Source organism: Tympanuchus pallidicinctus, unplaced genomic scaffold (assembly GCF_026119805.1).
Source record: "Tympanuchus pallidicinctus isolate F22 unplaced genomic scaffold, pur_lepc_1.0 scaffold1, whole genome shotgun sequence".
NCBI lineage: Eukaryota > Metazoa > Chordata > Aves > Galliformes > Phasianidae > Tympanuchus > Tympanuchus pallidicinctus.
In genome coordinates this window covers 27194391-27221575 of record NW_026294618.1, presented here as the reverse complement: position 1 = coordinate 27221575, position 27185 = coordinate 27194391, and the positions used below count along the sequence as shown (strand labels likewise).

Genomic DNA, 27185 nt, shown 5'->3' with positions numbered 1-27185 from the left:
GCTGGTTGAGACTCTCACCACTGCCCTCCTCTTCCTTCCTTATTTTTTTAGAGACGCAGGACGAAAAGGAGAAAAAAATTCAGAAACCGTTTTTAGGTACAACCAAAAGCAATCATGACACTGAGCTTGTTCATGAAGTGTCTGGACAATGCTCTCAGAAATATGGTCTGAGTTTAGGGTAGTCTGGTATGAAGCCAGGAGTTAGACCTGATGATTCTTATAGATCCATTCGCACTTCAGATATTCCATGATACTATGATTCTGTGAAAAGTCATACCTAGAACCTGATCAATTTCTTTTCTTTCTCTTGACAGATTGAGATTATTGTATCACAAACAGTTCCTGACACCAATGGCTCGTTCATGCCATGGAATGCAAACCAGAAAAGGTGCAACTCTTCAGTGATTTTTTCTTTGACTTGGTCAAAGGAAATAAGTTATTTCTCCTTAAATTGTCATTTACAAATATCCCCAGTATTTTCTCCTACACTGAAAGGAAGAGAATTCAGTATCCTAAGAATTTATTAAAGGACAGCATTTAGAAGTATACTGTCTGAAACAAATGGAATTCAGACTTTCAAGGAAAAACAAAAACCAAAAAACAAAACATCACATTTCATAGCACTGATTCTAGCATTTCATATAGAGAAGCTGGAATACTTGAGGAAATATCTGAACTCATAAACAGATTGGTTGCAATTAACATGGACAGATATGCCATACATACATATATTATATATATATGAGAGAATCAACTCTAACTACATAACAAATAAGCAGATTTGAAATTCTTCTTTGGAGCACATGACATAAAATTTATTCTTTAGTTGCACTGTCTTGATACTGTACACATATTTGTCCAACTGTGTATGGAGATGATACAAGTTTGATAAGTGAAAAATCCTATAAAACATCATCACAGGGAAAAAATCACTCAGTTTCATAGAATCAATGAACTAAAACTGCTTGTGCCAAATTTGGAGTGACCAAATAGTCATGGACGACAAAGGCGGGAGGAGGGATTTGAAGATCTGGTATGATCAAGAAGCTCCTAGACTCAGAACTCACTTTATGGACAGATGATAAGGAATTGCTAATTAGTAGTCAATCTACTATCAAGCATGCCCAAAAAACAGGTAAACAAAGCTTTCCTTTCTATTGGAGAAGTATTATGCTGACAAGATCAGTAGAGAAAACTACTGTTTACTGAATGTGAACTTGCTGCTTGTGCAAATGAAGACATGCATATAAAGGTGGCAAAAACCATTAGAGGATACTCCTGGCTGAAAAGCATTTAATTAAAAAATATGTTAGCATAGAGTTACTGCTTAGTTAGGAACCTTCAACTAAAAGCAGAGTACTTTTGTTGGATTATTTCCAAAATGCTTGCCAAAATCTGGTTATGCAAAAATCACCCGGTTTGGAAGGATGCAAGCACAGCTCTGTGGATCTGCAACATGGATGAGGACATCAATCTATCAAATCTGGTTGCCTGTTGTTGACACTGTCTAATTCCCGAGGCTTTAGAAGTGGAAAAATAAAAGCAAAACCACCAAGAACCCAATTGCATAGTCTGCCACATATTGAATTGTTTGAGATTTATGAATGATAAATTCAACATTATGGATTTTTCTTAATAAACATGCAGTATCAGAATATGAATTCAGACATATTCTGGAGTAAATACCAGTCAAATGCTACAGAATATAAAAAAACCCACAACGGTTCAAAAAAAAAAAAAAAAAAAAAAAGATCATCCATTGCCCCCACTGCTAATATGATCCTTTCCATAAGAGACAGAGGAAGAAAGTAGCATTTTGTTCTTGCTATTTGCTCAGATAAGAGCATTCTTATAAAATAACACAAATACATGTATAAAACATATGATACTCACATCCATTAAGAATTTACTGGTAGAAGATATTGCGAATATTTGATGGCTTATATCAAAGTTCAAAGCTATCATGTTAGTCATCAGTGTACTGATTTGAACTCAGACTAAAGAACAAAAGCACTATCAAATTCACAGGCATGCAGCTTCTAGCAATGAAAAAGGCTCTGTAAAAATGTAACATAGATCATAGACCTGGACAAGAAATACATATTTTTAAAAATTGTTACAGCAATCACACAGGAATCCTTTTTTGAAACATTTAATCTGTATTTAGCCAAAGTTCACCTTGACTTTAATGGGAGATTTACTGTGAAACATTAATGAAGTAAATTACAACTGTGTAAACTTGGATTTTTATCTAAAACACACTGATTTTACTATTTTACCTCTCTACAGAGCCATTTCTGTTTCACTGAAGAAGGAACACGCTAAAAGGTAGCAGACAACTGCTATCAAGCTTTCACTACCTAGTATACAGCCATTATTTTATTAAGTTACATATGAACATTTGCTCCAACTGAAATGAAGATTGCTGTGGGTTTCACCATTGAAAATGATATTTCTCCCTGCAGGAACAGAAATGGGAGCTTTCCTTTGACACCTGTTTGATCAGTTATCCACTTGTCTGTTGCTCAGCAACTGCCATCACAGAACTACAGCTCTCAGACATCCTCATTTTAGTCTTGAAAGGGCAGATTGAAACATCACTACATGAGTAACCTGTTCCTGGTGAGATTTTGTATTATTTCAATATGAATAACCTCAGAAAGGAAGCCTTGTGACTGGAGAACCCAGTACTTCCACTCTACCGATGGATGATTGTACCTGTCCTCACACCAATCCTTTCACTGAGTGTGTATTTAAATATTATTAGGTGTTATAAATATTTCAGCCATAGTCATAAAAGTCATAAAAGCAAACATTTATCACTTACGTTCTTGAATCGTCCCACAGCACACAATATGGATTCAATGTGCCCTGAAAAACAAACAAAGAAGCACATTAGTTATTGATATTCAAAGAAATTGATCATGCTTGACCTAAACATTTATTTGGATCTCTTTCTGTAAGATCGCCTTTATGTTCTGATGACTTGATGCCATTGAAATTGCAAAAGGTTATTTCTTTTCGAATATTTAAAACACTTTTAAACCGCTGAGTGTCACTGTATTCTCTCTTAGGTAAGGCAAGCCTAAATTTTTCCATTTTGTAAGCATCAGTACAATTGAAATATGAGATAATTAATCTGTTGAAAGACAACTTGAATGAACGTTTCTGGGTGTGTTTAGAAGCAGAGCTACAGATCGCAACTACAGGGCACATGGACGTTAAACCAGTAATAACTTCAAAAACACTAAGTAAATATTGAGCAATATTTCAGATGACCCCTTCATACTTTTGTCACTTGAGTATTAGCAGAGATTTTTGCTCAAAATCTTTTTTTTCTTCTTCAACTTCACAATCCCAGTTCCTATCTCTTTGAAGTCAATAGCAGATTTGAGTTGATTGGGAATTTAGGATCATTACACATCATTACATTCTGGGTAATGTTTTAATGTTTTAGGTAATTGAATTATCTTTATTATTACTCATGAAGAGTTGGGACAAAATTAAAATTCACACTTCATCCCTAATCTTGAAAAAAATTCCTTTATCAAATCTTAACAAATGATCATGCATAACTATTATTTTATTTTTTTACCAATTATATTAATTTGTATCCTAAGTCTGGGTGAAGAAATTCTATTTACAAACAGACATAGCTATTAATTTTTTGAAAAGTACTCATAACTAAATTGCAGTATGACATTGCACATCTGAGACCCAAAAGCAGGTATCGTACAGTTTATGCTAGCTGGTCCCATAGTGTGGGTAGAAATAATAATAATAAAAAAAATAATAATAAAAATAAAAATCCAAAAACAAACAAACGAAAAACCCTGAAAAAAGAGACAGGACAAAAATACAGGACAAAAAAGAGAAGTACATTATTAAAAAACCTCAAAAGCACATGGAAATAGAAGTCATTGCAGAAAGCTGAAATAAACTCAGCTGATATCAGACCACATTTCGCTCTGTTTAAAACCCATTCAAATTAAAAAAAAAGAAAAAGAAAAAGATTACGTTAGGCCATTGCAGTTATTAAACAGAATCATGAAAACAGGATAAGTATTACTGCTGTCCTTTAATAAGGTTATGTATGTGGATTTGTTCTGCCACACATGGAAAATTAATTTCTTTTCATACCCTGTTCAACTATCCTTCAAGCTCTGCAAGGACCTAGGCTGTCTTCCTATTTTCTTCTTTATCCTGAACCCGCTATCTAGGCAAAGCCTTCTCGCACTGCTGTCATTGAGCTACCTTTAACAGCCATACATTTCTGCTAAGGCAGCAATCATTCATCGCAGCTCTTGCCAGTTAATTACTTAGCTGAAGCAAAGGAAGCAGCTCCTGTGTCCATTAAGGTTTATGACTGCTGCAGTATTGATTTAAACACTTCAGTACAGGACTTGGAAATGTCAAAAATAGACGTATGTATGTGAGCGTGCATACATATATAACTCTGCCTGGCATGTAAAACTGAACCTTTGAGACGTGATTGGCAACTTTGACAGCTGTGCAGTACAATGCCAACTGTGTTTTGTAGCCAGAGTTTTCAGTCTCATTGAAAATTTCATGTCCTACACTACTGCTGGCTTGTTACTTCAGAGTCCTTGGAGAAAAATTCAGTGCTAGAAGAAGGTGAGAGTTCTTATTATCTCTGCAGCAAACAAGGCTTTTGTCTGAGTTGTGAGATTTTTAAAAAGATGTCTTTTGAGTCTCATTACTCAAAGTAGTGGAGAAATATTATCAAATGCATATTTAGATAACATGACTCTTCTGTAAATAACACATTGAAACTCATACCTTCACTATCCACAAATATTATATTTTAGCTTATGAGTTATATTCTAAATAGCACGTGAATCTCCGATTTACACTTCTTCCATGTCCTCTCTTTCTATTATTCAATTGGCTACTTCTGTTATAAAACAAAGCAACAGTAACAAATTTTGGAAACATGAATATTTTAATGTTATTTTGAAGTAAAGACAGTAACTCTTATTAACTGACTGCATTTACACATCTTTTTTTCATATCTTATCCACTTAATGCAATCTTGAATGGGGAGGTAAATCAACAAATATGGGTATATTATATATATTGATAGGCAACTTCAGAGGATGCTTAAAAACTAGTCATTAAATCCATTTTAAAATGAACTGCTCTGTATAATGGATAAAATTTCAAGAACAAAGGCCCGAAAAGAAAAAAACAAGAGCCATTCAAAAAACAAACATAAATACAAGTACAAAAAAAAAAAAAAAAAAAAAAAAAAAAAAAAAAAAAAAAAAATCTGATGAAAGAAAATGTCTGTATTTTATTTTCTGTTAAATAATTAGCCAATTTAATTGACATTGTGATTAATCATTGAGACATTATTATATAATGTTCAAATTCTAAGGATACAGAAATAATAGTTTTATTTTAATTTCTGTATCTGAAATACAACATTTGCTCCATTGTGATGTATCACAACTAGCTAAACTCTAATTTTAATATAAGGAAAGATAATAAACACCTGAACAATATTTCTGTGTAGAGACAGTCTTATTTTTTAAATGAAGTCACACAATGGAGGCTATGCCTTGAAAAGAATCTCCAAATATTTAAAGACATTAAAATTGTATTATTGGTTTCCATGCTCAGAATGTGTAGATCAAGATTTTGTCACTGCATCTGCCCATTCAGCTACTACATCCAGATGGGTTGATACTTTACATAAATATATTATGTACACTTAAGGACTGGGAGTTTGTTGCAAATATCTGATGTTTCTCTGGATCAAATTATAGGGAAAAAAAAGGAGCCTAAGTTCAAAAGAACTGGCTCTGATAGCTGTTGGCAATGTTATTGACTTTTTGTCTTGTCAAGACGCATGCAATACTCATTAATTTCTCTTACCAAAATGTTTACAAATCAAGGTGACAATCAGAGTCTCTAAACTGACCTTTTGTAATAATGGAGTTTCATCTCATTTCCATGCTTTTAGAACTTGGAAAATATTGCTCTATAACTTACTCAAAGTGATTCAGAACAAAACAAAACTAACACCAACTTATCTCCCTAAAATACCTTAAAATTGAACAACAGTAGAGAACCCTGAAAACAGAATTGCCACAATTTCTCATCAGCAAACTTGTAATCTTACAGAGAAGTAATTTAAGTAGGTGCCAGTTCAGCTTATGTTCCTTTTTTTAATTTGCTGCTTGATATTGCATAAAATTTGCAATAAATTTCTCTGAAATGTTCTTGAATGTATAAACCTGAAATAAGTTAATTTTGTCAGAAAACCTAGATTTTTTATTTTATTTTAAATATATTTTTGTAGTTCCTACCATAACATATACACAGTTTGGCTTATTTAGAATTGAATATACTCTTGTAGTCATTATTAACTATTCCTGAAGAAAATCTTATGTCCCCTGCATTAGAGTTTTTCTGGTGAGTCATAATTACCACTGATGCCAAAACAATCAGTTTTTTCTAACCTGGAGTAAAATGTAAACTGAAGATCTTAGGGTCAAAGAGCATTCATCATACCTTTGCCCAGAGACATTAGTCCAAAATTGCTACTGAATGAACACTGGAAACTCCTGCAACTGATTTGTAACTGTGTGATCCCTAGGGAAATTGTTTATAACGAAAAAAATTGTCATAGCTTTACAGTCCTTTGCATAACAGTACTATTTACTAAAGCTCTAGTAACAATGTCTTACTATTAATTATATTAATAATTAATAATATATTAATAATTATATTAATTATATTAATTATATTAATAATTCATTATATATTAACGTGTCTTATGATTATCTCTTTATGATTTTATTTAAAGTAAATTCTAATACATTGTCTGTGATATAAATAGAGTTTATTTGCTACGCCTTCTCTCCAACTTTGTTACAAAACGTTCTTTCCTTGATACTATAGGTGACAAAAATTTCCAGCAAAATCCATATTTTATTCTCCCTCTGGCTGAGAACTGTCAAAAGCAGAAAGAGTAACTATTACTATTTTTTTCTAGAGTTAGATTTTTTCATATTCAAAGCATTTTTAACACTAAATTAGATGGAAATATTACAGAATTAAAAGTAATTGCACAAAAATCACAAGCATTTGTAAGAGAAGCAAGGTAGATTGGAATGGGAACATTTTTTTCAGTCTGCTACAACAGGTTAGGTACTAACTGGCATTTCAGCATAAAATAATGAAAGCAAAGCAGTAAAGCACTATGTAGCTCTACGGCATTTGCTGGGAACAAAAAATTAAGTATGTAGAGCAATACTAATTTTTCAATTTTTTATCCATCCAACCTGTTAATGGAGTGTTTTCCATAGAAAATGCTGTTTGGGAGAAAACCTACAAAACCACACAGAACAATTTTCCTTTGCATACACATCTGCAGGAAATGTATATACTCCCTTTTCAAAGTAAGTTTGAATTTTAGCAATTATACTCGTTTTAATTTTTAATATTTAAACCTATCCCACTCCTTTCTTTCATATGACCTGATAACACTCATAGAAGGTCATATCAACTATCTTTGTACTTACATTAGACAGATGTGCCAGTTCTATCTCTAGGAATGAATCCGTAGTTTTAGGCTCAGGTCGTATAGTAACAACAATAATTTTTGAATTAACAACTGTAAAATTCCTGGGGGAAAAAAAACAAACAAAACAAGCATGTAAAAATTGAAGATTTAACTTTATAATGCTAAATGAGGTAGTTGGTATTACATTCAAAGAAGTGTCTCATGGATATTTTACATGACTTCAGTTGTCAAATATTCATGGAGAAAATGTATATTTTCAGAAATAGTAAAATCTGTCACTCGTTACCTGTACCTGACACAGTAAAGGTTGAAAAACAACAGTGGTGGCAGAAATGGCAGACATTAAAGTATGATTTACTAATTAGAAGTATGCATCAATAACACAGACCTTCTGTCAACTTGTGAGTGCATATCATTCACTTAACTCAAAGTAGACCAACTAGTTCGGTCTTACAAGAGACAGCCATTTTTCTTTCTAAGAGCTGTGTTGGACTTCTTTTCCACCTATTAACTGTAAAATTTTGAAGATGGATGAGTGCAGTGGCAGAGCCTACAGCAGTGCTGATTCTGCACTCATGAGAAAAACTATTTGTTTCCAACTGTGAAAAATCATTCATTTGGCATATGAGTGGGCAACTTCATCATCTAAATATATTTAAATAATAAACTTCAGTTTTCTTCTGACTGAAATCCCACAAAAATAAAATAAAATAAAATAAAATAAAATAAAATAAAATAAAATAAAATAAAATAAAACCAGTCTTTCCTGGATAAGTCAGATTAGAACTGGTTTCATGTTACAGTATAGTTTATTCAAAATAATGTTTTTATGTTAATTTCCCTAATTCATAATGTATCTCACTTTTTACTTAAAACATGGATGAGAACGGATTTTAGCTACCTATCTAGGAAAAATCTGGGAATTGTTAAGGTTATGTTAATACAGGTATAAAGATATGGTGATATAATGTTCATGTTCCTTATAAAACTCTCAAGGCTTAAAACAACTCCCATTGTGTTTTCCCTTTGAATATGGTGTTCCCTATGAATATGGTATGCATTAAAAAGAGCGTGGCCAGCCAGTTGAGGGAGGTGATCCTCCCTCTCTACTCTGCCCTGGTAATGGCTCATCTGGAGTTCTGTCTCTACTCTGCCCTGGTAATGGCTCATCTGGAGTTCTGCATCCAGTTCTGGGCTCCCCAGTACAAAAAAGACAGGGATCTCTTGGAAAGAGTCCAGCGGAGGGCCACGAAGATGGTGAAGGGCTTGGAGCATCTCTCATATGAAGAAAGGCTGAGTGAACTGGGTCTGTTCAGCCTTGAGAAAAGAAGACTGAGAGGGGACCTGATCCAGGTCTATAAATATCTAAGGTGTGGAGGGCAGAATGGCGAGGACGGACTGTTTTCCGTCCGTAGTGAGTGGAGACAGGACAAGGGGAAACGGCCGGAAACTGCAGCATAGGAAGTTCCGCACAAATGTGCGCAAGAACTTCTTTACAGTGAGGTGACGGAGCACTGGAACAGGCTGCCCAGGGAGGTGGTGGAGTCTCCTTCTCTGGAGATGTTCAAGACCTGCCTGGATGCCTACCTGTGCGACCTGCTATAGGGAACCTGCTTTGGCAGGGGGGTTGGACTCGATGATCTCTGGAGGTCCCTTCCAACCCCTACAATTCTGTGATTCTGTGATTCTGTGATAATGCTGCATTCAGTAGAGAGGCACAGAAAGAATAAAATCCTACAGAAAGGCATATTCACAGGTAGATGTTATCAAAGAACAAACTAGATATTTTAGATGTAACTATAAGTCACTTTCAATATTCTTATACTCTTTCTTTCTTTCTTTTTCTTTTTTTTTAATTACTTATTTTCCCTAGAGAAAAGATATTTTAGAGAGGATTCCATATGCTGGATTGAAACAGGAATTGTCATGTCTACAGTAATAGAAATTTAACTCAGCAGACAGTTAGCACAAGGAGTGAAATGATTCTTCTGGGAAAAGATATAAATTCTAGTTAAATTTTACTCAGCTAAATCAAATAATGGAAATATAATGGATGTCATTTTCTACTTTCTTTAATTCCATTGGTTGCACTGTAAGAACTCAGTATTGACAAAAAAATATATCTCTCTAGCAGACTAACATTTAATGTTTAGCAAACTCTCATTCTGAACAGCTGCAGTAATGGTTGTGCCTTAACATACATACAGTAGCTGCATACCTATAAAAATTCCCAAGAAAAGAATAATTAAAAACAAAACTCCACATAAATACAAAATTGATTTTCTTTTACAGACCATGACAGGTGGCAGTAAGGTTTACTAGACATAAAAAGATTTTATCCATTTTGAAAATTCACGTACGCTAGAGTAAATACTAATAGTATATTGGTTCATGATCAAACTTTGTTATTGATAAATGTTTCCTTGCTGTATTTAGTTTTGTTATGGTTCTGATGGGTGAGATCCAAAAGAGTACTTCAGATGCAAAGTGTAGTTTAGGAACGTTAAATTTGCCTTGATCTCATTAAAAACCCTACCTAACCATTTAGGTTCTCAAAAATCCCTGTAAGTTTGTTTCATCAGAAAATACATATAACTAGATATATTGCTATGAAGTCTGCTTTACTCACTGCTATTCTGCCTGGGCTGAAAGCCTCCTTTTATATTTTATATTATCTGTTTAGTTTGTCCCTGGAAGGATGTGATCTGGCAAGTATATGCTAAACCCACATAACACATGAGATGATACTGAATTTGGCTCAAAGCGATTCAGCCACAACAATTTATCTCAAAACCACTAGTGCACTCCCAGTGGTATTTTTGCTGAAGACCATTTTTTACAAACTGCTTAGTGCTAAGAAAAATTACTCTGAAATTTAAATGATCAGATTGTACAAAACTTCCTGAGAGGTGCAATATGTGGGTCTCAATCCCTCTTTTGTTGCAAATGGCATAAAATCTATTTCACACTTCCTGAGCAAGCACAATATGGAGACTGACCTCACCACTGTCTTTTTGTCCTTCATCAAAAAAATCTATCTGTAATGAGAAATGAACTTGAACAGGATGATGACCTGTCGGCTCTCCAGAAAGGCACACATCAGGGTGAAGTTTTGAAATTTATTGCTGAGAAAATATATTAAATTTGACAGGAACTTTAGTTGAGTAAATCCTTAAAGTTTCAAGATAACAAAGATTATCTTGAGCAAAGTCTTAGGAAGAACTTCCAAAGCAGCCTCCCTTGTGTTTTTCATATCTGAATTAATAACAACATTAATAAAATTTTATTACTTAGCTGTTTTTCTGTCAGGGTATATATCCTGAGGGTGTTTTTTATATCGGGGTATATATATTTGTTCTATGTGACAGTGATATGAAATTTAAATTTTCTTTTCTTTTAGGAATGACTCTGTGCTGCCCAATTAAAAATGAACTTATGAATAAGGTATGTTGCTTTCTCAACACAATATGAAGGAAATTATAGTTCATTGTGTGAATATTATATTAATTACAGAAATAATACAGATTCTATAGCAGTAATGTCACACAGTAAATTATTTTTGAGGTACTCCTTAGGTCCAGTACAATGGCTGACATAAGAAAGTGTACAGTTTTTTTAAATGTACAGCATCAAAAGGAGGATGTTAGGAATGATGGTTCATGTGGGGAAACGGAACGTATCAGTGAATTTTATAGCAGGAAAAGTAAGGTGGTTGTATAAGTGTCAGGAAAAATTTTACTACAGAAGATTCATTTCTAGGAAGAAAAGTTAAAAGCTATCTTACTGTATAGCAATCTCCGATATATTCCTTCAGAATGCTCAAGAAAAGAATTATAACTACAGTCATTATGTTTTTGCATATTTTACTGGGAATCATTTTCTTTTTTTAATCCAACAATGTTATTTACATGTTTGGGGATGCAAATATACAAAAATAACAGGTAGCTTGTTATACTCCAAATATTCAATATTTCAATATCAAGAAAATATCTGTATTACATTACAATAGGAGAGCAACACAGCAAAGTATACTAGGAAGTAGAAAAAGATGTAGTTTGTTATTTGTGTGTGGAAAGAAAATAATTATATTTTTGTTAGGAAGAACAAAGTATTTTTCTTTCTCTTTCCTAGCCTTCTGTGTTAAATAGTACTAGCAAAATTCTTTTAATAATCAACATATACCACTTGAATTAATGACTTTTCCCAAAAAGTTTTAAATTAATATAATTGTCAAGTTCTCATCACATACTGTGTATACAAGGCTTATTGTTAAGAGATTCTATGCCAGTCAAAACAAGAAAAATCAAGTCCATATGCTAAAACAGTTGATTTTGGAGCTTGTGAAATATATTGTATAGCACATCTCAGATAAATATAATCTTAATTTTATTCACAGAACACCCCTTATGTATTAGACAGGAACTCTGTGGTTAGGTGCTTCAAAAGATTTCTTCTAAAGATATATAGTGATATTACAATATTCTTATTTTATTTTATTTACTTATTAAGTAGACAAATTCATTCAAAAAATGCATTCATTTTCACTCTTCAAAGTCCTGGTATTAATCAATACATGGGAATGGGCCACCTCTAATATTTTGAAAACTATGGAAAGTAAATTTAATTCCATCAAACATTTACTTTATTCCCAGCCTAATTCCTCTTAAAAGAGACTGAAATCCCTCTGAACCACTATTGCTTTCTGGATGTTTTACTGCCAGTAGAAGTCACCTTTTTTATCATGTTCCTACGGTATAAGGTGTAGGACTGTATTAAGGCCCTTGAACTCAAACACAAGCCCATCTTACTTAATTTATCTTGGTTCATTTTTTGTCTATCTTCATTTCCAGCATTAGCAAATTAATTGTCATTTTACTTAGAGCAGTATCTCATGTCCAAAATGGCTTTTTGTTGTTGTTGTTGTTTTAATTTACACATTGTGCACAGCTATCATATTTCTGGGCATCATACAAAAAAATAACATCAAACAAACAGATGATGTTAATTCCCTTCAAATTTGTTTGCTCTATGAAGTATTTCACTATATTCAGCATTAATATAGTTACAATATTACATTTATTGACATTAAAGAATAGTATAAGTAATAATAAATGTTGGATAATATCTTTCATTTCAAAACATAAGCAAAAAATAATAATACTTTTCCAAATGTAGATGTTTGGATGTGGATCGTATGGCAGCCTCCATTTCATACATGTTCTTGAATAAGTGTAAAATGATAAAGCACCCTCTCAAAGATTCCTGAAAAACCTGCATTTTAATTCTTTTTTTTTTTCTGAAAAGTCTAACAGTGCAAATTCAGCACTAAAAATGGTTGCCATTTTTTTTCCAATTCAGAGTTATGTTTGAATGAATACTAAAATGGTTTGAACGCATCAAAGTGGATCATAATTGCGCAGTCCATGAGGACATTGTGCACTATTTTAAGGTCATAAGATCAAATTTTGAATATGATCACTGTGGGTGAAGTAATCCACTACGATTCTCTTCCTGATAGGTAAGAGATGTAAACTGCAAAAGTTTTACTGTAATTTCATTATTAATATTAAAGAAGTAGAGGGAAGCACTGAGGTGCTATACTCCTAAAAAAGATGATATTCCGGGTACCCAGGGTGTTGATTTTTTTTTTATTTATTTTTTATTTTTTACATTATAAATTAATCATGACTTTTATTTCTTATTCATGCACATAAGAGAAAGTAATAGCGCTCATTTCCTTTTCTTGGGCAACTGAGAATTGGATTCAAGTAATACTGAACATATTCAGAGGCAAAGTGGGATATCTTCATATTTGAATTTCTAAAGACTTCATTTATGAATATATACACTTAGATTATTAGATCATTTTGCTTTAGAAGCTCACAAAACCTCTCTATGAACTGAATTGTACAGGGAAACAGTCAATTTTGCTTTAGAAATCAGCAACCAGATGAAAGTAGAACAGATAAAAGCAAATTGGCAGCCACAGTGAACTTTTGAACATGGTGAACATGGCCCGGAGTACTTAAGTTGCTGTAATTTGTAATGTCCCTGTTTCTTCTACTTGGGATGCTTCTGATTCTAATGAAAACATAGTAAGGCTCAAAATCTCATTTTTCTTATGGATGAAATAAATGCAAGGAATGGCTTTTCATATAAGCAAATACATAGTATCTGAAAGTTCACACTCATTTTCTTTAAATCAAAATCATTGGCCTTTCTATTCTGAAAAAGCATGATTGTGGTTTGGAGTTTAAACTGCAAAGGTTTGAAAGGTACTTGGGTACATGGCCATCTCACTGCTTTTTTAGGACTGGCAGAATTTCTCCAAATTCTGCCAAAAAGAGCTAAGTGTGATAGCCATTTGGTTTTGTTTTTCTAATATGGGGCTAATTTCAGGGATTGGCACAGCAAATGCAAAGTGCTTACTGATATTTCAGAAATGGATGAGCTGTCACTGTGCCCTAGGCATAAATAGCTCTTGCCAGCTCTCCCAGGCTGCCAGGTATCCTGCCAGGACACCACTCTTCACACTGTACTCTGCTGCAGGGAGATTTCTATACCTAACATTGCAGATATTCAGTGTACAGCACCTTACTTGTTTGTTTATTTTATCTTAGTACTTTTTTTGTCAAATTACATTCGAAGACAACACTTTTGGTTTTCCAGCCTTTGTTTCGACTCCTGAAGTTTTGGTGAAATAGAATAGGAAAAAGTGATTCAATGGTTTTCTAATTATTATCCTTTCTATTGTGACTTCATTAACGCTATAGTGTGGCAAAATAAAAATTTTACTGTTAAAAAGACATTAGTAGACCAATGAAGCACACAAGTAGTGACCAGATTAACAGTAGTGTGAAGTACAAGTACATGTGGCCTGAGCCACATATTGAAGGGAATGTTTCCTTTTCAATCTTAGTGTAGATTAAATAAAACAGAAATGAATACACTTTGTTAAAAAAGCTGTCTCTATAATACATAAAAACAATACAAATAACCATGAAGGAAACATAATATTTACATATATATTTCAAATAATTATAGAAAAAAAAATCCCATAATACCTTTGCACAAATGGTCATGGCTGTTTGGGTTCATCCAGAAATGTAATATAGTTATGCTAATTAATATTGTATTTATGGTTACATAGTTGCTTACCTCAAAGTTGGCAGAATGAGCTCTAAATTTTTGTACAGCACTGCTCCAAGTACAAATACTGTTGATTCATCTAGTTCTAAAAAGGGTAAGGAAAAAAGATTTTAAAATACTCTTTCCCAAGCCTTGATGAGCATAAAAAAAAAACTCCTGAATATCATTTATCTTTCCAGTAAAAATTGTATTTTAAATAAACTACCATAAATTTGAATTATATCCTAGAATCCTTTCATAAAGATGTTACACTGTCAGAAATATTTCAAAAGATTTAAGCACTGAAAATCACATTTTCAAAAATCTATCACTGTGTACTGACATCCATGCTAGTTCATCTACTTTTATAATAAAGTGTCCTCAAAGGTTGTCTTTAACATTTAATATGTAGCAAGTAAATTTTCTAAAGTCAAAGGTGTGCACTGCAATGGCTTTTGTAAATTGCATTAGAAGCTGAGGTAATTTGTCTGCTAACCATTATTCGGTAAAAGTTATGTCATTTGTTGGAATGGTGCTGGGATGGAACAGAATAAGAAGGTTCAGAAGTGCTGTGCTTCAGGCCTCTCTGAACTACCAAAAGTATGATCCAATCTCTTGGATTTCTTCAGCACTTTCTGTTCGGACTAAGAAATTGAATTCCATCCTTTCCCTCTGGAATAAGATGTTTCTCTTCCATATTATACAGGACAACTTCCATATTATACAAGAGTCCTATGAGACAAAGACCCTGAGTTCCCTTGTTGAAGTCAACACAAAATTAACATGCTGATACGCTTCTTTACCTGTTGACATAGGGGTGAATATATTTTTTGGAATGACAACCCTATCTTCTGAGTTTCGTGCCCAATCAACCATTCCTTTTCTTCCTTTCATGGGGAAATTGATGTCAGTTAGAACAGATGCAGCAGGAAGCTTCTGAATGCTAGCCACTAGAAGGAGAAATCGAAAAATCAAATAAAATTTTTTCATACTTTAAAGCATCAAATACGGATAAAAGTAAAGCAATAAAAAATATTCAATAATAAATTTCAAGTAAAGTAGGAATTTGTAGGACATTAACCATCATTGAAAGTGTCATTTTCTGAATATTATGCAGTTCTATTAGAGATTAATTATCATAGACTCATAGAATCATGTGATTTGTATGGGACCCTTAAAGGTATTTAGTGCAACTCCCCTGCAACAAACAGGGACACCTATAGCTAGATAAGGTTGCTTAGAGCCCTCTCCAGTCAGACCTTCAATGCCTCCAGGGATGGGGTATCTACCACCTCTCTAGGTAATGTGCCACTACCCTCACTGTAGAAAACATTTTCCTTATATGCAAACTCTTTTCTTTGAAACCATTCTCCCTTGCCCTGTCACAACAGACCCTGCTAGAGTCTATCCCCTTCTTTCTTCTCCCCCCTTTAGGTATTGAAAGGTTGCTCCCAGGTCTCTTTGACATAATTATGTTGCATTGATACTATTACTTGTCAGCTAGATTCTCCTCTTAACAGGGAGTATTAAATGAACTTGCTCCTACTCTGGAATTCATGTTAGGACACAGTTCTATCTGCAGAGTAAATTCTAAAATGATTAAATGTGACAGTAAAAGGAGGATGATGCTGCAAATTGCTTTGGGAAACAAATCTGCTAGATGCAGGATAATGAAGCAACAACAGAGCCTTTATTCCCTATACAGGCACAATTTCAAAACAGACCCATTAAGGAGAACCACATACTAAAAGACCTCATTGTTTCCACATAAATGAGAATATTGCAGTAAAGCACTTGATTTCTTTTTTTTAAAAGAACTGCTCCTATTCTGAATTCTTAATTATATTTTTTTCATCAAAAAATCCAAACCTTACAAACAACAGTACTATCATATTTGTAACAGAGATAGAAAGACAGAAGAAAGTTATTAAATCATATAATGGGCAATTTGGAATTTTATTTACTCATTCTCATTTTCCTTGCTTTATAATTCAACTATTATCTGGAAATCACTTTTAGCTTTGCTGTGAAATCTAAGTATAGATTCCATGGCAACACTGCCAGTGTCTAGCAAGACTCCAACTACTTTTAAGGAACTGACAGGGCTGAATGACTTTATGCACACTGAGAGATGACAAACAACACCTTTGTAGTCCTAGCCTTTTTCTTAATGTAAGCCATGTTGATAATAATTTCCTGTGCAATGCTCATCCTAATCAATTTATGATGAGGCCAATACAGTTGGAAGAGTTTGTACATCAGAACTGTACTTTGATCCGTGTAACGATTTTTCTCCCAGGACTACACAAGGGGATTAACTTTAAAGACAACAGGGACAACTGTAAAAGCAAGCAGAAGAGCAAAATTAAAGTAGAAAACCATTAGGTGTTTCATCAGTGGATTTTATTTGAAAGGAAACTGTAATTCATATCCAAGAAAAGAGCAAAATTAAGATGTTAACGATATTAACTCTGCAAATGTATTTCTTGGTAACTGAATCTTAGTTTCAAATTAAACTGGTTATGCATTATAGAATACCATCAGTGAGGTGGTACTTAAAGTTATTTCAGGCTTTCCATTATAAAACTATCATGTGAGCTTTACAACACTAGGTACAATGCCTGCTGGGATGAAATTGGCAAATAATTCCCTGCTCTCAAGGGATGCTTAGTCTTCTGAAATTTCAGGTGTTGTGTGAAGGGAGAAGAGATCAGGTGTTTCCAAATTACTGGGGCATAAAATGGATTGCATGTTTTCACACACAACCAATGGATACACAGAATATATTAACATTGTAAAAATGGATTTTTTCCATGGTTCCTAAAATATAATCAGACATTTATTTTATTTTCCACATAAATAAAATTAAACTCACAGTTTTTGAGCTTTCAAAATTAAATAAAGCCTGTATGGGACAACATATGTATAATATTTGCACACTCTTTGTCTGTGTATTTACCTATCTGGCTATTTAATGAGCTAGTAAAGCCTCAATATTTCATCCGCATTTCCGATGTCAGTTCTTTTTACTGAAATAGGAAATCAATGTTATTCAACAGAAAACTACTTTAGAGCTGGATAAATGGTAAGAGTTCAAGACAGTATCTCTCTGGACTCTGTCTACTTATTTTAAAGAGGCACATTCATTTTGTTGCCTAAGTAATCAGAACCAAACATTCAAAAATATTTGTTAATAATTAAGCGATACACACAACCTAAGCATTTGACTTATGGCTCATATGAAATAAATATGTATATATAACTCTTTTCATATTTCAGATAAGTTTTTCTTTTGCTCACAGTCAGAAACCAGCTAAATAAAAGTGTCTTTATTTTTACAGAGGATACCACCACAATACCTTGATTTTGGCTTTTTTTTTTTTTTTTTTTGTATAGTTTTGTGTAGAGACTGTATTTAGCACACAAAGCAATAACTGAAAATGATTTACCAAAATGCTTGCTCCCTATCCCGCAAAACCTTGAGAGATCCACATAAGATTATCAGGTCATTCTTTAGCCACTTTGCTGAATGATTCTAAGGGTATGTGCCTAATAATTTTAAATATGACACTAAACTTTGAAAGATAATTGAGTGGACTGTTAAGCAGAGGCAACTAATTCAGCCCATGTTAACATGCCCAGGAGAATACATGAAAAAATCTAAATTTCATCTGAAAGAGGTCTTGAAGCATGACCTATGAATCTGTATTTACATTGTGTAAAGTGACTTTGCTGTTCTCAAACTCAGTATAAACAGCATGAAGGACTTCTTTACAGTGTGGCTGACAGAAGACTGGCACAGGTTGCACAGAGAGGCTGTGAAGTTTCTTTCTTGGAGATCTTCAAAAGTTGCCTGGCCACAGTCCTTCTCCCCCTGTTCTGGGTGTTCCTGCTTGAGAAGGCATTGAGCCAGATGGACCCATAAGTTCTTCCCACCTTAACCAGTCTGTGATTCTCTAACTTAGTTTTTATCTGCAGTATGAAAATAATTATTTACTTTGTTAAGAACATGAAAATTAGCAAGCCTTCTAGAGGAGAACGCATGTAATTCAGGTGCCAAGTCATTTACATGTCAGCAGCTAAAATGTCAGTTTGTTCTAAAAAAGTCATACATAGACATTAAGACAGAATGACATGTCATTCATTTTACACTTCATTGTACTCATTTTATGTTAGGCTTGTATTAGAAAAATCTGTTTAAAGTACTGGACTTTGAATGATTCAGTTCTGCAATAAGCAAACAAGCACATTACTTCCCATTTTTAGGAAAACAAAAGTAACACACATTTTTTAAGAATACCTTAACAAAACATCATGTCCTGAATTTGCAAGACAGAATGCTAACTGATCAGGACATTTTTAGGCACTGAAATTTTAGCTTGATTATACAACATGGAATTTGTATACTTGTGGAAGTAATTAGAATATTAGTAGAATTAAAGTGGAAAAAAAATTAAAACGAGAAGAAAAAAGGAAATAAAAAAGAAAATGAACTAAGCAGAAGATGAAGAAAATTTACATTTTAATCTGAGTAAAAGGAATTTAAATATCAAAATATCCCACGTACATTATCTACAGCATACATTATTCTCTCATCCAAAAGCATATTTCAGTTATTGATGTAACTTGTATTAAATCCGGTATTGCCATACAATATTGAAAATTCTTGTAAGTTTATTTATACTGGCATTTCCTATGCTTTCAAAACAAACACAGTCAAGAGCTTCCACTAGTTTGGAGAAATTCTTTACTTTTGAATTAACTTTAGCTTGAAATAACAAAAAATAATAATAATAATAAAAAAGCCATCCACAGGGCTTTTGATGGGAGAAGATTTAGAAACAGAAAGTTTTCATGTAAAGAATTATATTTAAGGGCAGAAATTTATTACATTATTTCACTTTCTGAATAGTCTCTCTTATTTTGGCCCTTATATACCTTCAACTACAATTCTCAGATGATTTCTCAAGGTAAGAAAAGATTGTAGAAAATAGGAATTTAATAATACATATGTCTGTATTCATCAACTGAAGAATTTAGGAAATAGAATATAAACTGTTTTCAAGAAGCAGTATCACCTTAGTACTGAATACACCTACTGTAAGTTATAATGCAGGCAAAATAGCCAGTCTTTTTAGAATTCCATGAATACTCATTTGAAGCAACTTGGTATAAATGATAAGACATTGGTTCAATTACACATAAGTACACATACATCTTTGATGATTTCATGATAATTTTTGATTCAGATAAGAATTAATTCTAAGTGTCACAGAATCATACAATCAATGGAGTTGAAAGGGACCCTTAAAGGTCATCTAGTCCAACTCCTCTGCAATTCAGCATTTATAATATTCGAGGTCATCACACAACAGGTTCTCATTTTTCAGGCACAAGAGACACTGCCCTTCCGGGAGAAATAGTGCTAAATTTATTTCTGGGTAAAATAGTAATGAATAGAACTGTCATTGTCACAAAGGCCTGCGACAGAGAGCATGAAAAGATTTTTTTGTGTGTGTTAAAATTCAGAATACTGAGTATTTCTGCAAACCTCTCTATAAAGGCTCAATTAGAATAATTTTTATACATTTCATAACTTTTCTGTTGATCTAAAATGTAAAATATTTGTTTGTCTGTTTATAAAATAAGCAAACTCATTCAAGTCAGTTCATGCTGGATACACATGCAGGTGAAATCCCTTGAGTGGTTTCTGATTGCAAACTTGTTATGATGAAAAATCAAATTTGGAAAAGCTGAAAGAGGTAAAACAAGAGATTATAATTTTTTTTCCAAATGTCTGCTGTTCCAAGTTTGGAACAACAAAAGCTTTCTTAAAATGAAAAAAAAAAAAAAAAAAAAAAAAAATAGCACAGATGACTCTCTACATATAAGATATATATATATGATATATATAAAATAGAAGTTCAGTTCCATAGAAAGTGATAGCATATGAAAATTATATTATCATAGAATTTGGCCATAATTGAAATGCAACTTCCTCATGTCTCTACAAGAAAAAAAAAAAAGGGATTTTAAATGTATAATCACTGTTACTCTTCACTTAATGTCAATGCTTGCACTATTTGTAGCTGGCCAACATGCTACAGAGAACAGAAGCACATTGAAATTTGCAAATTTGAGTCACAAGACTAACGAAAATTTAAAGTTTTTCTTTGAGTAGTCAGAAGAAATTGTATTCTTACGATAAAATGAATGCTTCCTGAAATATTTGGTTATTTGGAGTAAAGTTTTAAGGTAGAAAGCTGTATTTTATTAACTAGAAGGCAATTTTGTGTTCTATAAGTAATTCTGAGGAAGATGAAGACATGAACAGCCAAAGAGACCCATAGTCGAATCCAAGGTAGTCCGTGTTTTCCAGAAGTTTTATTATTTTTCATTTCCCTTAGTATTACTCTATATTCATGTAACTAAGACTAAGGTCTCCCTTAGCAACTCCTGCTTGTCAGAGGGCACTTTGCAATGTAAAGAAGGAGTCAGCATAAAGCCAGACAGGAGATGGAGATTAATGTAGAAGATATCACATGTAAGTTGATGACTTCTAATGTTGCAGACATAAAGATTAGAAACGTGGTAAGGGGGCTATGCCATCTGAAGCATTATTTTAGATTGAGTATGCAGGGAAGGTGTAGAAACCAAGCATTTTTCAATCACTGTTACAAGAAAAAAATGTAACTGCTGGTGATTCTAGTTGATAACAAGGAAAAAGAGAATGAGATTGAAGATAATGTTAAAGTAAGAGGGCTCAGAAGAAGGGAAGGGTAATGAAGCTTGAGAGATGGAAGAGAAGCAGAAGGAGGGAGATCATATAAATGTTTATTTATCATGTTTACTGATTAGATATCCACTAAGGTCTCTTACAAATGTAGGCAGAGATGACATTACAGAGGACAAGAGATCAGTCAGAGGGTAGGGGCAGTAGATATGAAAAGTGATTAGAAGGGAACTGACAAAAGTATTCCCACAATATTACATTCCTTGGGGAGATGAAAAGCAGAGGTAGAATGACTGCTTCCCAGAAACAGCAAATTGAAGCAAAGGAAGGATGACCACTGCCTAATCTCTAGGGAAATGACAACCAAACCCCAATCCATTCAGAAATATAGAAAGATGTGAACTAACTTACACAGGATATTGAAAGGTAATATGAGATGTGATTTCTTGAGGATGGATTTAGACTTGATGTATAAAAGCCACATAGAAGGAAACTAAATAAAATCATGTGAATCAATACTTGTCTATAATTGCAGCTTTTTGTAACAGATTGGACATGGATTTTTTTTTAATTTTTTTATTAACTGAATAGCCTTTTTTATCATATGAAATGAAATCATAAAGAACTTTCAGATACAAATATAAGTATATTGAAATTGAGAGAATTTTAAATTCTTTTGGCATAGAATGTCAGTGAATTAATTCCATGCAAGTGTCTGTTGAATCCTAAAAGGTAGAACCTTCTTAAAACCACATCCAGCAAAAAAGTATATATGGAAGAATGTTTGCAGATGGCCCTCTTTTTCTACAGCATTATCTTCAATATTTTATAACTCTGTGTTGCTTGGATCCAGATTCTAGTCTCCTCCCTTTAACTGTTAACTTCAGTCACCTTTCTTGGTTAAATATATATGCTACAGCTTGGCAAGAAAGGAGGTGCATAATAGCCCTTTCTATAGTGTTGTAATTCTTTTCTAGCTATGTACTAAGGAGTGTGAGACAACAGAAGAACATCTTCAAATCTGATCTGTAACACAGACACATAACTATTGAATATCTAAAACTTGTCCTCTAGAAACAAAATGCACCATACTCCTTTGGATCATTAAAAGAAATGGCCAAGAAAGGGGCAATATGCTTCATTAGGAATACTGGTAACACCAATAAAAATATGCATTTACTTGAATAATTTGCCCATGTGACATGGTAATATCATAAAGATTACGTAACAAATCTAGTAATGAATACAAATAATGAGGATAATGAAGGTGTCTTTCTCTGATTAAAAGTACAGTGGATGAATATTTGTCATGATGAATATGGCACAGATGTTGAGACAGACTTGAAAGCAACGAAAGGCTAGAAAAACTGTAGGAAATATGTAACATAGCTGCAAGATGTGGATATGCTGAGGTGTAGAAAAATAAAGGACCAATCAGGTCTTCAAGGACATGAACAGTAAATGCCCAGGTTTACTCACCTAGAATTAGACTCAAATGGAATTGTGGTAATGACTCCAAATTGCAGTATGAAGATACAGATGAGGGCTTATATTTGTACAGATCTATTTGAAAAGAAAATTCACTGGGCATGTGCAAATCTCCCCATATGCTTTCACAAAAGTATTCTGAACAGAACATCTCAATGTGTTTGTTTTTTTTTTTTTTTTTAAATACTTTAGCTCAATTTGAAAAATTAGAGTAGTAGGTAAGATACTTACAAAGCTCAAGCCTGTACCTATGATTACTAGAAGTAACGGTTCCTTCCTAAAAATACATCTTCAGTTGCTTTTTTTTTTTTTTTCAAGCATGGCCAAGTCCAAGTGCAAATTGTCAGTCTAACACTGTTCTTTACAGTATCCTTTATGTTTTGAGCATTTGAATTTGGAAGATCTACATGCTTTCAGGCAGCCTGTGCCATTGAAGCCACTGTACATTCCTTGCTGTCTTCTGGCTTGCCTCACCTATCAACTCACTCTTGCTTCTCCCTGAACACAGCAACTGGTAGACAGGTACTACAACATCTACCTAGCAAGTGCCTTCAAGAAAGGCTTAAAGAAAGGCTTAGGCAGAATTGTACAGAAAATCTGAAATAAAACTAGTGAAGAAAGACATCTCTTCTGTGTCTCAGCTTAATGTTAGAGACATGGCTCTAACCTTCCTCACAGGAATTTATAACTAGATTTTTGCTTTCTGGAGGCAAGTCCTGAATATCCTCTATGGAAGAGATAAAACAGTTTAAGATTTGCTTAAGGGACTTCAAAAAGTGGTCCTGAGGCACTATGAAATGTAATCATTGGGATAATGCACGCATGCTTTATTTAGATTTTTTACATCATGCATGGCACAATGAAAACTCAGTAGCTCTGTGGGACATAGAGATACTGTTCAGTATAAGTAGTAAGTAATTCTAATTAGACCAGGTTGATTTACTTGGTCATACTGTTGAATTCTAAATTAACTTTAATAACTCAGGAGAAATATCTCAGAGTTATTATGGTCATTTCAATAAAACAACTGTGCAATGAGGAGATGCTTTAAAAAACTTCTAACTAGAAAATTGGGCCTATAAAGAATGACAACCTGGTTATTACAAGCTGTTATAATGTCGCTATATGAATCACTATGCTGTGAGGAGATTGTGCTCAGCTCTTCTGGTCAAGTCATCTCCAGAATCCTGTTTCTTCACTCTTGAAAGAAAAGGCTTTTCAAATTTATCGAACTTGTGGAAGAAGGAATCAAAAAGACCTAAGCAGCTAACTGAAGAATGAAAACCAACTGTGAACCAAATGTGAACCAGAAAACAGAATTAAATTATACAATATTACTGTTTACTTTGTCTAAACTAAGATAGCTTGTATGTCCTGTAAGTTTTTGGTGCAGTTGAGAGGGAAAAGGGGTGCTGTCTGAGCAGTCATGGTTTTAAAACCATAAAATGGTTTTAAAATGAATCTGATTTTATGTAGATATTGTGTAATAAGCTTAAATTGCATTTTATGAATAATGGATTTACTGAACTTTACCTGTGTCTGAGTATGTAAAATGCAAGCTCAGTGCTGAAGTTAATCATAGACTTTGGTCAAAATATCTAACTTAAGATACAACATAGCATTCTACCTACAGAAGATTCTAGTTTTTAAAAAGTCTGTTTCATTTCAGAACCACATTTCAGATTCTCTTACAATACTTTCAGCTTCGATTTTACATGATAAAGGGAATTACCACATTGGACAGATAATCTGTAGAGACTACCATAAATAAGAAAACATTTTTTCGTGTTTTCCTGAGACACAACAGATGCTGTCAAATGGAGCCATCAGCATGCCCCTGCGGCATTCAAATCCCTAATGACAAATGTTTGGCTCCGCAACATCTCCTTTACTAACACATACACCTGATATAACTCTGCTATCTCTTTAGCATTAAATCCTATCTGAACCTATTTTTTGCTAGTTATTCCAAAACAAATTTTGTTTTCCATGGCTACTGTTGTTTCTTTAATTTGTTGTGCTAGTATATTTATTAAATATATATCCAGAATAGGAGTCCCTCAAACTGAAACTATATTGCTTTGGCTTAACATGCCTTATTTCCTGGAAAACTCTAAACAGATAACATTCCATTCTACAACACACAGTGCTTCAGAAAACACAATTACATCTATGATATAAAGATGAAAAGAATTTACTCCAGACTGTTTGCTCATGTTATTTGAGAAGACACAGTGGTGAATTCATTTGGAAAGCAATATCATGAGTATGAGATGTGAAAATAAGATGCAGGGATGAAATTTTTATTTTTTATTTAGTCCTGTTTCTACTGGACTACCCAACAACATGAAGTCGAGTTTCTTTCATTAATTACCTGTTCAACGCAGTAATACAAAGGGTGGCTGAACATACATACCAACAAAGCTATTACTTTACAATCAATTTTGTTCCAAAGCATTCTGTACTTATTGTCTTGTAGAGATGTTCAGCAGCAAATAATAATCATTTGAGCCCAGTTTTGCTGTTAATGCTATGCCATATTTGAGAATGCTGTCAGTATCTATCTCCACATTCTGATCTAGGATATGGCCAGGAAAAAAAAGACATTATCTTCCAATAGTATTTGACTGTTTAAGAATTTTAATCCACATTCAAAGTGGCTTTCCTAATATAAACCATTCACTGGAGAATGGGACAAAAAAAAAGAGGTCTTGTTTTATTTTGCTTTTTCTCCATCATAGTATGATTATAGTATTATTGCTCAGTAACCAGCATTTTGCAGAATGCTGGAAATAAAATTGCCTTTTTTTTTTCCTTTAGTTATTTTTCCCTCTCAAGTCTGTATAGATTTTACAGTGCCATTGCCAAAATAATATTTTCAGTGTACTAAATGGGTCCCTAATCCCAAAACATCTAAACAGTGTTTTATTGGAAAACAAACCAACTGCACTCTGTTGGCAAACATTCATAAAAAGTATCTAAATTGAACCAAACAGGCACAAAGTTTACTGGTCAGCGTAAGAATAATCATTTTTTTGATAATATTTGTAAGCAATAACTTTTTGCACAAGTGAAGGTGCAGAGGATGTAATCTGGGCCTATACTCATATAAACCGTGGCTATTGTATGATACTTGATAATTTAAACATTTGAGTTCTACAGATAGATTATTTGTTGCAAAGGGACATTTGAATAGTAATGAAACGTTCTCAAAAATATGAACCAAATGTGAACCAGAAAACTGAATTAAAATATACAATATTACTGTTTGCTCAGTGTCGTCATTCAACAAATGAGACTGTCAGTGAATGTGCTAAGACAACATAGTGGTTTCACTGCTTGGAGCAAAAAATAAATTGGACATAGAAGAACTTTTTTCCCAGGCCATACACCAACATTCCCACAAAGAATAAAACAGGAAGTGATGAGAATTTAGCATAATGAATTAAAAATACTTAAGTGAAAGAACTAGTTTATCACATTAATAATTGCATTATTAAAAAAAATGGAAAAAGTGTACAATGTTGGGTTTGTTATTAAGCGACTAACTGAGGATTTGGGCTGTCACGGTGCAGGCAGCTGGACTGTCTCGTGATAAGCACATATGGGAGTTATTCAGCATTGTGGTAGGTGCTTGGAACAGTGCGTCCATTGGCCTTGAGGAAGAAACTAAGAGAGGAAGAAGGAGCTGAAGGACAAAGATAAGGAACAAGAAGATGGACACCACCTGGAGATGGCCACCATGGAACAATGTAACAATGAAGGGTCAATGGTAGGACTGGTGTTGGGCAGCCTGGACTGATACCCACCAATAAGATTCTGACAAGTGGACTTCGGAGGATATATAAGATACTGTTGAATTTCAATAAATGCCATTTTGCAGCATCCCCCATGTTGGTGTCTGAGGTGCAATGGTCCTAGTGAGGAGAGATTGCAGGTAGAGCAAGGAGAGATCGCTAGCCCCTGCAGTGAGGGATCCTGTAATGGTGGCATGTCTGTGGCAGCACAAGATAGAAGAAGAAACAGAAGAAGAGAGGGATCTAAACCCTTAAACAAAAGCTTCAAGTTTATTTTAATAACTAATTTTTTGGGCTTTTTAATGATGATGTGCCATATCTAGTCTACATTTGTGGAATTTTTATATTGTGCCTTCTTTCAGTTTTTATTCTTTTTCTGATAAAATTCAGTTGGGAACAAACAAATCTCACTGGAAGAGGAACTTGACCTTGCTTTTCTTATATTCTCTGAAAAAAAGTTTAGCCTCCAAAACCAGGATAATTTTCT

The 27185-nt window shown here is 33.6% G+C and overlaps 1 protein-coding gene across 9 annotated transcripts in view; it reads right to left on the bottom strand.

The window, feature by feature from the left end:
- ADGRB3 (adhesion G protein-coupled receptor B3) overlaps positions 1-27185 on the bottom strand; it is a 458265-nt gene that overhangs the window by 186009 nt on the left and 245071 nt on the right. For all 9 annotated transcript variants that reach the window (XM_052690794.1, XM_052690547.1, XM_052690635.1 and 6 more), the window contains 4 exons: positions 15484-15630; positions 14711-14786; positions 7551-7653; positions 2828-2871 (listed from right to left, as the gene is read on the bottom strand). In XM_052690794.1, coding sequence (XP_052546754.1) covers positions 2828-2871; positions 7551-7653; positions 14711-14786; positions 15484-15630 — 370 coding nt within the window. The remainder of the gene's footprint in view (positions 1-2827; positions 2872-7550; positions 7654-14710; positions 14787-15483; positions 15631-27185) is intronic.